At 54.4% G+C, this 14,935-nt stretch overlaps 3 protein-coding genes across 3 annotated transcripts; 1 reads left to right on the top strand and 2 right to left on the bottom strand.

The window, feature by feature from the left end:
- Positions 1 to 92: 92 nt before the first annotated feature.
- On the top strand, positions 93 to 3,505 carry CAOG_02494 (neurotrophin receptor B xTrkB-beta). Its single transcript, XM_004349194.2, has 6 exons — positions 93 to 352; positions 438 to 552; positions 629 to 1,265; positions 1,374 to 2,647; positions 2,789 to 3,029; positions 3,188 to 3,505. Exons 1-6 carry the CDS (start codon positions 236 to 238, stop codon positions 3,366 to 3,368), a joined length of 2,565 nt encoding a protein of 854 aa, XP_004349244.1. The 5' UTR covers positions 93 to 235; the 3' UTR covers positions 3,369 to 3,505.
- Positions 3,467 to 5,615, bottom strand: CAOG_02493 (hypothetical protein). The gene is made up of 2 exons (XM_004349193.2): positions 5,233 to 5,615; positions 3,467 to 4,997 (listed from the first exon to the last, which is right to left on the bottom strand). Exons 1-2 carry the CDS (start codon positions 5,499 to 5,501, stop codon positions 3,614 to 3,616), a joined length of 1,653 nt encoding a protein of 550 aa, XP_004349243.1. The 5' UTR covers positions 5,502 to 5,615; the 3' UTR covers positions 3,467 to 3,613.
- A 203-nt stretch (positions 5,616 to 5,818) lies between these two features.
- On the bottom strand, positions 5,819 to 7,403 carry CAOG_02492 (hypothetical protein; the record flags this gene model as incomplete). Its single annotated transcript, XM_004349192.2, has 1 exon — positions 5,819 to 7,403. Exon 1 carries the CDS (start codon positions 7,379 to 7,381, stop codon positions 5,819 to 5,821), a length of 1,563 nt encoding a protein of 520 aa, XP_004349242.1. The 5' UTR covers positions 7,382 to 7,403.
- Positions 7,404 to 14,935: the final 7,532 nt, after the last annotated feature.

The following is a 14,935-nucleotide window of genomic DNA, read 5'->3' as shown; positions in this document are numbered from 1 at the left end:
TGCCGCACTTGCTGCTTTGTATGTTGCCATGTTTCACCAGCTAACTTGGTTTGTTTTTGTTCCGACATCTGCAGATTTCAAACGCCTTGCGGTTTTTTTTTTTTTTTTTGTCTCCTCTCGGTTTTGCACTAAACCATTTTGAAACGCTACACCGAAGAGTGACCCCCCCCCCCCGTTACAAAACCCAAGTCTTTTCATTCACACAACAGACTCCGTTTAACAAGACTCTACAAGCATGCGCGCTTCTCTGGCAACAATGCTGGTCGTTTTGCTGGCCACGGTCGCGTTCACAACACAGCCGCAGACAGTTGAGGGCGCTGACACCTGCTTTAGCCCCTACCAATCGTGCGATGTAAGACCCTGAGTGTAAATTGGATGTATAACGGCTATGGCGAAGCGAAGAGTGCTGACGACCGAAACTTGCATTTTTTCCGCAGAGCTGCGCAACGCAAACAACAGCTACGTGCTGCTCAGCACTGGTAATTTGTCTAGTAGGCACAGTCACCTGCAACAATCGTTGCTGCGCCGGCTTTGGCACCTCTTCTTGCATCGGTACGTCCATTTTGATTGTGCTTTCGCTCTGACGCGTCATTCTGACTTTGCTTGTTTTGTGATTTTTATGGCATAGCATGCCCAGCCGTCTCGGGGAACATCTGCAATGGCCACGGATTATGCAACGACGGCTACTCGGGCGACGCAACTTGCGTGTGCACTGACGGATACTCTGGGACCAAATGTGAAATCCCACCATACCGCTCAACTACGCCGGTCTCTGTGACGCCTGTTTCCACCACCGTCTCGAGCACACGGTCGTCGGCAACGCCTGTTTCTTCGGCAACGCCTGTTTCTTCGGCAACGCCCGTTTCGTCGGCAACACCCATTTTTTCGGCAACACCCATTTCATCGGCAACACCCGAGTCCTCTGCAACACCTGAATCTTCCATCACATCTCTGTCATCCCTCTCGGAGCTGTCATCTGCTACTGCAGCGATCAGCGCGGAGTCTTCGTCCGATCTCGTGCTGTCTTCGGGCGATTCGGTGCACACAACTCACTCCGATGGCTTCGCACCATCATCGTCCGTCATCGCTTTGGAGAGCTCGTACACGGGCGCTGTAACCTCGACCAACCAAGGAGGTGACGCGGATCCAACCCCGATCATTATTGGAGCGGTGGTCGGTGTCTTGGTCGTCCTTATTGTTGTGCTGCTGCTCGTCCGCCGGCGAAGGCGTGCGAATGGCAAGTTGGCCACCACGAAATCAGTCGAGTACGTGTTGCACGAGTGACCAAAAGTGATGTGGTGTGTTGAAGCGCAGGTTGCAAAGTCAGTCGTGAGACTCACGGAAAAATCCATCTGGCCTCTGGTTTGTAACAGTCGTTTGGCGGCAAAGCCCGCGTCTCGCCCCTCGAGTCAAGTCGTCTCGCATGCAAATCCCTTGCACCACGCTGTTATATTGGGTCCTGCGGGCTCCAGCAGCATGCGAGCAAAGCCGAGGACGCGCCCCGATGTCGAAAACTATGTGGAGCCTGACGATGTGATTGTGCCGCGACGACCGAGTGCTGCCAATAACCGTGCCTCGACTTCCAATAACCGTGCCTCGACTTCCATTACGATCAATGTGCCCACTGAGGATGTTTATGACCAAGTTGGTCGCGTGCCGAGCTCATACGGAACGGTCGGGCGCCATCGAGGCGCCTCGCCCAACACCTACGATTCCGCTCAAGATGCCCGAACATACGCAGCAGCAGCAGCAGCACAGCCCAGCTCGTATGCCTCTGCACAAGATTCCGTCTATCACTCTACACAGGACACCGTCTATGCTACGACCCAGGACGAAACCACGGCGAGCGAGCACCCAGACGAGCAAATCTACGACCAGACGGGGGATCCCGCGGCCATGGCATCGCTCTTTGGGAAAATGCTCGACTTTGACATGGCACCGAATCGCGCGGTCTCGCCTCCAAGTGCCCCTGCATCACGTAGCTCCGCTGCTCCGCCTCCAATGTCTGGTGCAGGGCCATCTCGCATTTCCGCCGTTCCAGTACCATCACGAAACTCTATTGCGACTACCGCCGCTCCTGTCCTGTTCACTTCCCCTATGATTGCCCGCAATAATCTGCAGCTGCTTGATCTTCTCGGCGAGGGCCAGTTCAGCCAAGTTTACCGCGCCACCTACCGCGCCGCGGCCAGTGCTGCTCCTATGATTGTTGCCTGCAAAATTTTGCGGGAGGACGCGAACGCCAAGTCGCGCGCTGATTTCATTGATGAGGCCGAGTTGCTGCAAAAACTGCGCCACCCCACCATCGTCGGAATGATTGGCCTCTGTGTTGATCAAGGCAACGGCAGCACAAGTCCCACCGATCCTGCCAGCGCCAAGACCGTCGTGCCAGGGGCGTTGACACCGTACATGATCGTGCTCGAGTACATGCCGTTTGGTTCTCTTGACGTGCTCTTGCACAAGTGTCTGTCTCGCAACTTTGCCATCAAGACGGCGGAAAAGCTATTCATGTGCCAACAGATCGCCCAGGCACTCGAGTACTTTGCGTCGGTAAAGTTCGTCCACCGCGATCTTGCTACGCGCAACTGTCTTGTGGGACCAAACTGCACGATCAAGATTGTTGATTTTGGTCTATCGAAGCTGATGGCTGGTGAGTTGTGCTTGGTTCCCTTAGTTTGTTTTTTCGTTTTTTTGTTTTTTCTTTTTTTTTTTCTTTCTTTCTGCTTGGTGGTATTGCTTGGATGTCTGAGCACTCACCATCGCCGTCGTACCTGACTGCTCTGTCTTGTAGAGGACACCGACTACTACACTGTGCAGTCTCGTGGTCGTCTGCCCATCCGCACGATGGCGCCCGAAAGCCTGTCGTACCGGCGGTTTACGTGTGCCAGCGATGTGTTTTCGGCCGGTACCGCTTTTTGGGAGGTGTTTTCCAATGGCGCCATTCCCTGGGAGGATGTTGAAGTTACCAAGCTGCTCGATACGTACGAATCTGGCGAACGGCTCAAGCGCCCCGACCGTTGCCCTGAAGAAATGTACGTTGCGAAGAGTTTTGTTACAGCAACCAGCCCTGAGCTGTGCTTGGAGAAAACTGCAATTGAGCTCACACACTCACTCACTCACTCACTCACTCTCTCTCTCTCTCTCTCTCTCTCTCTCTCTCTCTCTCTCTCTCTCAAATTGCTTACGACAGGTACAATGTCATGTTGCGCTGCTGGGCTCAAGACCCGAACACGCGCCCAACGGCGCAAGAAGTTGCCGCCGAGATTGCAGCATTGAAGGCCTACAATGCCGCGGCCATTCGTGATGTCGGCGCCATGCTGCTCAATCAAGAAGCTGCGGCTTCCGAAGCGCCACCAGCCTATGCCGAGTGAGGAAGGGTTTGCCTCTGTTATTTTTTTTTTGTTATTTTGTTAGCAAGGTTGATTGCGCCCACTTTCGGTGTACATAGCATTGGCAATGGACTACCTGTTCAAGAATCTATATATCGATATATACACACAAACACAACATACATGATATCACCAAACAACATCAAACGTATCAAAAAATGACCAAACAAGAGATGGAACCAAAAAAAAAGAGAGAGAAAAAAGAAAAAAAAGCTGTCTACAATCCATCATTGCAACTCAGGGTCGCTGGTATTGATACCAATGTAGTACTGCCGTGACACGGCATTCTTGCGTCGGTAGTCATACACAAGGACGCCAACGAGGAGCAATCCGAGCACCACCATGGCTACTCCGCCCACAATGGCTTGCACTGCAATGTGTCCGATATTGGATGTCGGCGAGGGCGTCGGCGGCGGTGCACTCTGGATGAGTGCTATCGCAGTGTTAGGAAACACGGCAAACAGGGTGGAGTTTGGAGCAATAATTACAGAGGCCTGCGCATCGCCCAAAATGCCTGCCTTCCTGGCATCAAACAGCCACAAGAAACTGCCATCGGCGACGCTTCTGGCTTGAATCCAGCCGTTCTGGCACGGTAGGATGAGCACGCCATCGCCAGCTGCAAGCGACGGGGCGTAGCAATCTTGTCCGAGATCGCTCATCCATTCCTGCGTGCCGTCAAGCAAGCGAATGGCGAAAAGTTGATGAGGCCGTGCAGCAATGTACGCCACGGAGAAGATGCCGTTGGCAAACACAGTAGGTGTCATTGTGACAAAGTCGCCGTTTGCCGAAAATCGCCAAAGAACGTCGCCGGTGGACAGTGAGATTGCAAAAAATGTGTGGTTGAGCCCAGTGACCAAGACCATGTCCTCCACGCCCGGAATGCCTTCGACAATGACTGGAGTTCCGACACTGAGAAGGGCAGGACCTGGCGCGCTGCTGCGCAAGTACTCGTCTTTCTCTGCAATCACTCGACTCCAGAGCACAGTACGGGTCGAGCCCATATCGAGCCTGATAACCGTGCCTGGCGTGTTGAAGCAAAAGACCGCAACGGATTCATTTCGAGAGACTGCAAAGCTGTCTGGAAAGCTCGAATCGCCAAATCTGCTCACCGAGTACTGCCAAAGCGCATCCCCGCTCGCAATATCAATCTTGAGCACAGTGAGCGATTTGGACAAGGCGAGAAGCGCGGGGCCGTCACTGGACAGGAAGAAGGGCGACCACAGGACGTCCAGTCTGTTGTCGATCGTGTACAACAAACTCGAGGTACCGTTCTCCAGGTTGACATGGTAGAGACCGTGGCAATCGTCGCAAGTCACATACAGGTCGTTCGTGTTGCTTGGCGGCGAGACGCCTGCAATGTAGCCCAGCGACTGGCCCAGTTGTTGCGACCAGAACAGCGTCCCATCGGTAATGTTAATGGCATAGATGGATTGCGTGCGAGCACTTGCCGTCAGCAGCAGAGGCGTTTCAGGCACACTTGCGTTCGTGGAGGACATCCAGGCGGTGATTGCCCCGACCATTGTGTCCTGGGAAAAATCGAAAACCCACGTAGAGTTTGGGTCTTGCTGCAAGGTCGAGCATCCATTCGCTCCAGAATTTTGATTGTCATTTCTGCAAACGCAAAACGAGGATCAGCACGAACGAACGCAAAAACCGTGAGAATAAAATTTCAATGGTTGTCGCAGCAGCAGCCAAAAAAAAAAAAAAAAAAAAAATCCGCATCATCCAACTGTGAGTCTTTGTGCCAACTCTGAGAGTGCATGTTGAGCTGGGATGGACTTGATGAGCAAAATGTGGGGGGGGGGACGGATGGATCTGCTCAGGCCTTGTGTGCTTGTGTGATTACCTGAATCTGGGCCAGGTCGCATTCACGGGACATGAGTCGCCACTCTCACGCAGCTGTCGTCGCGTCTGGTGCGACTGTGCTTGTGTGTGGTGCGTGGCATCGAACAGGCCGACCGGCGGCTCAGCGGCGAGCGCGCGACCGTCCTCATGTGCTTGAGCAGCAATGATCTCGGCGTCCGTCGTCGCAGCGGCACTCTGGAGCACGACAGCCAGCACGAGTGCCAACGACAGTGCCCGGCGCAGCGTGATGAGTGGAGGCGCCACGGGCATATCGTCGGCAGAAGCTCGGCTCGGCTATTGCTGCGGCAGAGGGAGGCTGAGGGTGGGGACAGCGGCGGTGGGAAAACGGAGAGAATGATCAGCCAAAAAAAAAAAAAAAAATAATTCACGACTGCACTCGATTGGCACTGCCTCGAACAATCAGCACGACGATGTTGCGAACATTGAGTGTATTATTGGATACAGGAGTGCTATCATGTACGTAGCAGAAGAATAGAATAAAAGTACAAGGAGGGTGTGTGTTGGGGTGGCGCATTGGTTCGGGATTCAACTGAAGCAGCAAAAAAAAAAAAAAAAAAAAAAACTCTTTAGCGCCGAGAAGGCAGCGCCAAGGTTCGGGTGAACGACAGGGCGCGGGATATTTCGCTCGACATGCGTGCGACGAGGCGATCAGTGGGAACGTCTGCAGACGTCGCAATGCTGCTGTTGTGGTCTGCTCGCAATTCGCGACGACTCAATTGGCGGCGGTATGCGTCGCTGCAAGAGCTGCGCAAGTATTGCTCGAGAATGTGCACCTCGGAGGCACAGTCAAAGCATCCATCGAGTCCCACGCCACGCACGTTGTGAGGGAACAGGCTGGTGCGCGTCACGGTGTTGAAATGAAACATGCGATTCGAGTACGTCTCGTGGTCGAAAACACGCGTTGCAAATCTGCCAGACTGGGACGGCACGACGATGAGCCGAGTTTCTGAGCTGGTGGGTCCTGTCCAGACGGGCAGATGCAGATCGCCGTCAAGGTACTCGGTGTGTCCGGCAGAATACGGCAGGCAAAATTTGAGCATGGCAGCAGCAGGCCGCAAAATTTCAGTCCACTGACGTTGAACGGACATATCCGCTGCCACAGTCTCACGCTGGGTGGCCATTGAAACAACCGCCACGCCATTGACGTCCTCGTAGGAGCGAACATCGCTGATCAGCAGCAAACGCACGTCTGAGCAAGAAGGCGCAAGGTTTCGCGCAATCTCGTCCGTAAATCGCTCTTGCTGGATAGAGACCATCTCTGATGCCTCAATTTCAAATGGCCGAGGGTCATAAAGCACAAAGCGAACGGTGGGGAAGAGCTCGTCAGCCAAGAACTGAATGTGGTTTCCCGGCGCGGCGCCAACATAAATGACAACCACAGGCACATCTGCTTGGGTGGCGTGCATGGTCAGAAACTCAATCTCTGATATGAGCAGTTTCCTTTGGCCCCAGTGGTCGACGGTTTTCATCTGGCCTTCGCGACGACGGTACGGGGAACTTGGGCTCGCATCGGTGAGCAGACGGTCGGCAGCTGAGAGTCGAGCATCCCGCTCAAGCACTTGATGGCACTCGTGTATGAATGCTTGTCGACAGTGCGGGTGCGCATCCCACAGTGCACGCTGGGAGTCTGAGAGCGCCAGCGCGCGCACATCAAAGGTTCGGTCCATCACACACCGATCACGCCAGCTGACGGTGGATGCCGAGCGTGATCGACGCCAATCAAACTCCATCAGGCGATGTGCATTGTGGAGATCGACGAGCGAAGTGACATCCAGCACAAGGTCGTCTGAATCGCCCGCCGGCGCGACTGCATTCGACTCTGAGGCATCTCGCTCTCCGTCGTGTGTGTGCTCCGCTGTGGGCAACAGTGGCTGTAGTGCGCCATCCGCTTGAGCAGGCGGCTGTTCGAATGCGTCCCTTGGAGAAGCGCCTTCAGTCTCAGTGGCACCGCTCAATGGTGCGGCGACAACGACGACGCGACGGCGCCGCGCTGGCTCGGTCGCGTGCTCGCCCTCCTCGGATGAGATGCCAGCCTGATCGCACATGCTCGAGCTTCGGGTCGCGCCATCGTCGGCATCCGCGCGGTCCAGCTCGATTCGAGCGCGTTTCGCGTTTGGAACGCCAGCCATTCCACCAGAAACTGACTCGAGACGACTGAACACTGGGCTTGACTCGTATGGGGGTTTGCGAATTACAATAGTAAAGGACACTAACAAGACGTGATTGCTCAATGAGAGCTCTGCCCTCCAAGAACGATAAGAGCAAGACAAGGAAGGTGTTTTATTAAAAAAAAAAAAAAAAAAACACACACTCTACCAATGAATGATGCTGTGTCCAAACCCAAAGAAACTCATTGAAAGGAAGAATGACCGGCCAACTCGCTAAAAGGAAGAAACGGCCACTTGAGGTTCGGTGGAGTGTACAGTACGCAGCTGAACCCAGGACAGCAGTCGAATCAATGCAAAAATCATGAAATTGAAGCTGTCTGTTCCGACCTTACCCCCGTAACTTGCCCTGGAATCACTACTGAAGCGGATGAACTGAATGCGGAGGTATCGGTTACTAATGAATTTTGTGAAGAATGAGGGGAAGACCGATTGGGGACGAGCCCAGTTCGTCACAAAGGTGAATCAAGTCACTTGTTCAAGCGAACGGCGATGAACGTGTGGCATCCATCGCCTGGGAGCCCTTGAATTTTATGAACCAGACAGTGTCGCAGCAGAATGTGCTTAGTGCGCGGTGTAGATGGACCTGTGAGAGACGTTGAGCCAAGCGAAATTCAGTGGCTCTAGAGCCAGGTAATGTCGCTCTATGAGGTGTATGTTTGCGCCCCGCATGTCGCCCTAAAAATTGAACCGCGGCGATACAACCCATTTTAGCGTGGGTCTCGACAAGACAAAAGAAACAAGCACACAAACAAGCTAAAACCGTGCTTGGCGAAATCTCGAACGGACATCAAACAAAGGCCATTATCGAGCCACAAATTTGGCGCTGTTCGATCTGGTCATGTTGCGGCCCTGTGGTCAAAATTCAACCGTAAGCTTTAGATCCAGGGGTTGGCAATAATATTTCTGGTTGACTTTGAAAAGGGCTGGCTCAGAAGGAGCAGGTATCGCTGCAACGTCGAGGTATGCGTGAATCAGATTGGCGGAGGTTTGGGTTGAGCCGGTTTCTCGTATTAAGGCTTGCTTTCCGGCCGTTGTGAGTCGTATGCACGGTATTTTGCTCTATTTCGCGAGGATTGCGAGAGCGTGCTTGACAGGCTCATCGATCCAATCCCCAACTCCGAATTTTCACAAAAAAAAAAAGAAAAAAAAAGAAAAAAAAAAGGCACACACCAAAATCTCCCAACTGTGTTTTTGTTGGGTGAGATGAGTCATCAACACCGAATGATCCACAACTCAATTGCACAAAGTTAGGATCCCGGACTGGACAGGTACAGTGCTTTGGTGTTGGCGCAAAACATGACAAATTGGACTGGGTACTTTTGCGAACTGGGCTCTGCCCCAATCGGTGCTCCCCTCATTCTTCACTATACTCTCAGTAATGGACACATCCACATCCATTCTGTACACTTCAAGAGAGATTTCAGGTCAAGTTCCGTGCAGTTTTTCGTTCAGTCTTGCTTTTCTTTCTTTTGGGTCTTGCGTTGCTTCTGCCAGTTCCCGTGCGTTTGATGCCACCTGGGCTCCGCGCTCTGCGATTAAGAGATGGGTTTGTAGAGTGGACATCGAAAATAAGCAAAACAACAACCTCTGACTGGAACAGCCCGTGTGTTTTGAAAGTTTTGACGTCAAAGAATGACAGAGCGCGAGTTGTATGACGCAGTCCGAAATACGAGTGGAACACTCGAGTAAGAAACAACCGTATTCCTTGGAAGCAAGGTGCGACAGCGCGTTGACCAAATGAAATACACCAACCAGTCTGCGGAAGCGTGAGATTGACGAAGCTGGTGCGCGGGCGATTGCTGAGGCACTCAAAGTCACTACGACGGTGACTGGGCTCTCGTAAGTCATCTCACTTGTCCCGATGCATGCAAGTAGACGAATTTAGTGATAATATTCAGTGTGCTCATTGATGGAGGGGATGGACAGTTTGTGGAGGAATCGGATTCGCGATGCTGGAGCGCGGGCAATTGCTGAGACACTCAAAGTGAACTGGACCGTGTCGGAGCTCAAGTAAAACATCTCCCTTCGATTGATTGCAGATGAGTGAGTGACTTCAACAGAGGGCATTGAGAGTGCTCACTGAACGAGGGACGATCAGTTTGTACCAAAATCAGATTGGAGTTGATGGCGCGCAGGCGATTGCTGAGACACTCAAAGTGAACACAGTGCTGACTTATATTCAGTAGGTCATCTCACGTTGACTGATGCTTGGGAGTGGGTGACTCCACTGAGGGCATTCAGAGTGCTCACTGATGGAAGGGAACGGACAGTCTCAATTCGAATCGGATTGGCCATGCTGGAGCAAAGGCGATTGCCGAGGCACTTGAAGTGAACACGGCGCTGAGGCGCCTCGGGTAAGGCATATCGCACTTTGACTAATGCAATGTGAGTGCACTCAGAGTGCTCATTGAAGGGGAGGGGATGGAGCAGTCTGGACTGCACTGCGATTGGCGATGCTGGGGCTGAGGCGATTGCTGAAGCACTCAAAGTGAACAGGACCCTGGCCGAGCTCGAGTAAGGCATTTCCCGTGGTCACTGATGCGTATGAGTGGGTGATTCAGCCGAGTGCATTCAGAGTGCTCATTGAAGGGATAGCCTGGGTCTGAATGAGATTGGCGATGCTGGAGCACTGGCGATTGCTGCGGCGCTCAAGCTGAACAAAACATTGAGGAAGCTCGAGTAAGGCATCTATCTTGCTTTGATTGGTGCATGTGAGTGGACGATCCGGTGGATGTATTCAGAGTACTCACTGCTGGACGGAGATGAGCAGTTTAAGCTCGAATCAGATTGACGATGCGGGAGCGGAGTGTCAAGTTTCTGAACGCAACCTGCCACTTTGAACCCGGGATCCTAACACGGAGGCCATTGCCGAGTGAATGGGAGATACAACAAAAGGCGTTCGGAGTGCTCACCGATGGAGGGAACGGACAGTTTGCACCAGAATCTGGTTGGCGACGTCGGGGCGAAGGCGATTGCTGAGGCACTCAAAGTGAACAAGACGGTAACTAAGGTCTAGTAAGGCATTGTGCTTGACCTGATGCAGGCGAGAGATTGATGCACCAGGCACCAGTAACGGTTCTTTGTCGTGCCATGGACAGCTTGGGTGCGAATCACGTTGGCGATGTTGGAGCAAAGGCGATGGCTGAAGCACTCATGGTGAACACGACAGTGACTGAGTTCTGGTAAGTTGCTCGTCTCGCACATTGGGCGAGGCTTTGCTACGTGGTCATTTTGCTCACCCATTAAGCGACAGTCTCCAAACGAATTGCACCAGCAATGCTGCTGTTCAAGCGTTCGATGAGACAAGCAAAGTCAACCGTCCTCTGGAATGGTACGTTGCTTGTTCCTGTAAATGAAATCCTTCAACCAAGATTCATGCAATGGCCTGATGATTAATCACTTGCGCAGCTATTGCGACGGGATTCGTAGTCGTGTGTTCTCCTTACTCCCACGATTCGCAAAGGCTGAAGACCTCCACTCCGTGTTCCGCTTGTTGACCCGCGAACCAGAGCTGCATGATCAATCGGCATCTCTTCCAGCATTACCCGCGGAGATAGCCGAGTTCATTATGGACCAAGCCTTGTACTGGCAAGGCGTGCAGAAAAGCATGCAACCCATCATGGGTTCCGGTGCACTTCCCAAAAGCATTCTTGGAGTCACAGTTCCTCGGAACATCGATGGAAATTCGAGCCGAGTGAAATCGATTCAAGTGCTTCGTGATCTGGGGCACCATCCCTACGCCAAACCCAACAGCGTTGTTGAATTGGTTATCCGAGACGAGCAAGGTGCTATTCGATACGAACGTGCTGCAAACCCGACTTCCGACGATTCGACCGTTGAGTTTTTGGCAATCGAGCAAGTGAATCATCCCATCGTCCGACAAATGCGCGAAGGTTGGCAAGTTCAAGTTCGCACTTGCTATGCGATGTTGCAAACTCTTTATGTCGGATATGTTTAATTACCATCAGTTTGCGTCGGACCCGCAGGCTCTGCGGTCCCGACTGGGTCGTTCTTTGCTAAGAAGACTCGGCGTTGATGTCTTTGTATTGTTTATTTGCATGCATTTGGAATTGCAGTTCAGTCTGCAAAGTGAAATAAAACACTTTACAACAACATTGCCTGGCTAACCCTACCAAGGTCTTACACATTGCAGACTCTGACTACAGTCACCCGATGTCTGTTGTAACCATTCCAACCAGCGCTTCGACTAGCGCTGAGGCAAGCGCAGGCCCCGCGGCACACACGAGGAAACAGAGGGCGGCGAGAAAAGAGAAGATCGCGCGTCTTCAGGCGCAGCTCGCGGCTTTGGAGCTCGAGAACTCCGATCTGGAAGGAGATTCCAAGGACGACGAGGAGACACCTCAACAGGATGAAGATCTGAAGGATCTGACGGAAGCGCACCAGGGTCAAGGCGGCGAAATCAAAACTGAAACGGACGTCGAGCCGCAAAAGCTGGCTTCGTCATCGTCGGTCCCACCCCCAGCAGTCTCACCCCCGGCGGTCCACCAGCTGTTAGGGATTGAGTTTGCCCTCCCAAAACCAACTGACCTAAAAAGGTACAATGTCAACTCGTCGAAGTTGACATGGGCAAATTGGTCAGATACCTAACATAAGGCTAAACCAGCGGTGGCGCAAGTAGCGCGGGACGAGGCTAAGCCGGCGGTGGCACAAGAGACGAAGGCTCAGGACGAGGCCAGACCAGTGGCAGCGGAAGAAGCCAAGCCGGCGCAGGGCGAGGCTCGGCCAATGGCAGCGACAGGGGCCGAGCCAGCGGCGGCGACAGAGGCCAAGCCAGCGGCAGCAGCGGATGAGGCGAAGCCAGTGGTGACAGGGACCAAGCCAGCGCCGGTGGCGATCCAGCGGGAAGCGTCGAAGGCGAGGTTGCCGTCGTCGGTGGTGGCGTTCCGGCGACGTCGGAGGCGACAGAAACGGCGTTTGCTTGTGCGTTTGGTCGCGGCGGCCGATGCGCTGGAGGTGGTTCTGCCCGAGGCGTACGCAGAGTTCGCTGATCGTTTTGAACCGAGCGGACCCAAGAAGCTGCCCGTGAGCCGACCTGGTTTTGATGCGGTGATCCGTATCGACCCGTCCAAGCAGCTCAGGTGTGACCCGAACCGCAAGTTTGGCCATAGCAAGGAGGAAGCCCTGAGGAAGTACGTGGAGGACGGCCTGAAGACTGGCGAGTCCTCTTTTTTTTTCCTCCTTTTGCTTTTTTTCTTCTCTCATTCCCTTTTCTCTCTCTCCCCTCTTCCTTCTCCTCTCTTCCCCATGCCCGGCGCCGTGGCCTCCCCGATTGGACACATCAGGCGGTCCCGCCAACGCCGCGCATCCAGCGGACCTGGACGCAACCGCTCAACCCCGCGGGCCGCAGCAAGCGCGCATCACCACTTTTCTGGCTCCTGCCGCTGCTCCTGCTGCCGCCGCCCCCTCCACCGCCCTCGCTCCCCCGAGCTCGAGTGCAAACCTCTCTCAACAACAGCATCCCAGCTCCCAGCCCACCGCGGCGAGCTCGACCGCTGCGTCGTCCTCGCAGGCGGCGCCCTCAATGAGCTACGCTAACGCAGCCGCCCGCCGTACTACGGTTGACCATGGAGGCCCCCCGTACCTCCCCCGACTTCACGTCTCTTCCGGAGTTCTACAAGGATACCGTGTTCAAAATCTACAAGAGAGAACATCCCACTCTGGATCTGACCACGCTTGCCAATGCTGCTCGCTCCCAATTCAACCCCCAGCCCATCATTATCGAGAGGGCTGCTTACTTCCTTTTCACGGTGGCTCGAGCGGATCACGCTAGCACCCTCGCCTTAAGCGGCATTATGGTTGGCAAGGCCACCATCAGGCCGTCCACACCTGTTTTCACCTTTCAGGTCCATTTCCGCAACTGCCCATATGCCACTCCTGCAGAGAACCTCTGCAAGATGTTCTCCAAGGCTTTGGGAATCAACTTCTCTGAGCTCAAGTTCACCCTTACCAAAGACGGGTTCAACGACGGCTCCGGGCACCTGGTGGCCTTCGGCGACGAGTCGCAGCTGAAGGAGTATGCCAAGCGAGTTCCCTATTCCATCGCCATCGGCAAAGAGGACCATGTCTTCCTCTCCTGCAAAAACCAACTGCATGGCTGCTGCTACTGCAAGACCACCGAGCACACCAGAGAAAAGTGCACCCAGGCCCCGGCGTGTAGCTGGTGCCTAGGCGAGGGCCTCTCCGGCCACCACAACCCCAGGTTCTGCAGCCACAACCCCAGCAAGCTCAAGAGGAAGCGCAGCTCTCGTTCCAGCGCGCGCCCCCATGTCAGGTTTCTGGATGCAACCTGCCACTTTGAATGATGTCTTGCATGTTTTCTCACCCTTGTCTTTCTTCCTGATTTTCTCCTGTCTTGCTCTGATTTGTCTTGCTCTGATTTTCTGATTTGATGATGACAAATATGTTTGTCTGTCAGTCGTCAAAATTTGATCAACCTGATTCGATTCGGATCCTTTCTTGTCTTGTCTTTATTAAATCCCCAAAATCCCCAATTCCTTGTCCTGTCTTGCGCCAACATCTGAGTACCCTTCCCTGTCCAGTCCGGGATCCTAACACCCCAGCGCACTGCTCACGCTGCCTCCGCGAGCCAATCTTCTCAGCCGTCGACCTCAGCGTCGGCCACGAGCACCTCAAGCCTCGCACCATCTCAATCCAATGCGCAGGCTCTTCTCTCCTCTGCGACCGCTCCTGGCGCTGCCTCTAACGTAGCAGCCCGTCAGGCCGCATCATCTTCCTCCGCTGCCGCGCCTGCTGCCGCGGCTCCGGCAGCGTCGGCTGCTGGCCCGTCTGCTCCCTCGGGTGCGCCTGCCTCTGCCTCTGGCCCCTCCCGCACGGTCCCTTCGGCTGCGCCCACGGCCCCAGCTGCCGCACCAGCCGACTCGACAGCTACGCGCCCTCGTGCAAACTCGACCGGCGCTGCAGTGGCCCACCCCAGGCCCTCTGGCGCCAGCACTCCATCTGCGAGCTCTAGGACTCCGTCCGCCAGCTCCACGCCAACTGTGTCTCGCAGCCGTGCCGGGTCTATCTCCATTTTCCCTCAGTGGCCGCCGCCATCGAGCGCCTCCACTCCCTTTTCGGCGGGGGTGCACACAGCGATGCACCCGTCCACAGCGTCCCAGTCGCAGTCTGAGGGCCTCGCCACTCCCTCATCGACGCGCGTTCGCCTCCGCTCGGCAGACAGCTCTCCCTCGGGTCACGCCAACAAAGCCTTCCGGGCTGACCCCTCGGAGTCCACCACGCATGTTGAGCAGTCCTCCTCGCAGGTCACCAGCCTGCCACCCGACCAATCCTCCGCGCCTCCCGGCGCTCCGGATCAAGATGTCGGTTCCTCCAATCAAAATCTGTAGTTGGAATGCCAAGACCATGAGGCCTTCCCTGTTCCCGGAATCCCCCATGCATGGCCCTGGCCTTCCAACCGTCCTTAGCCGAAACGCTCGGCAAGGACGCCACGATCATCATGCTCCAAGAAACTCATTTCCGTTCCTCAGAGGAAAA

Source organism: Capsaspora owczarzaki, assembly GCF_000151315.2.
Source record: "Capsaspora owczarzaki ATCC 30864 unplaced genomic scaffold supercont2.3, whole genome shotgun sequence".
Lineage (NCBI taxonomy): Eukaryota > Filasterea > Ministeriida > Capsasporidae > Capsaspora > Capsaspora owczarzaki.
Note: the sequence above shows the minus strand (reverse complement) of the source record. Positions and strands in the feature narration are given on the sequence as shown.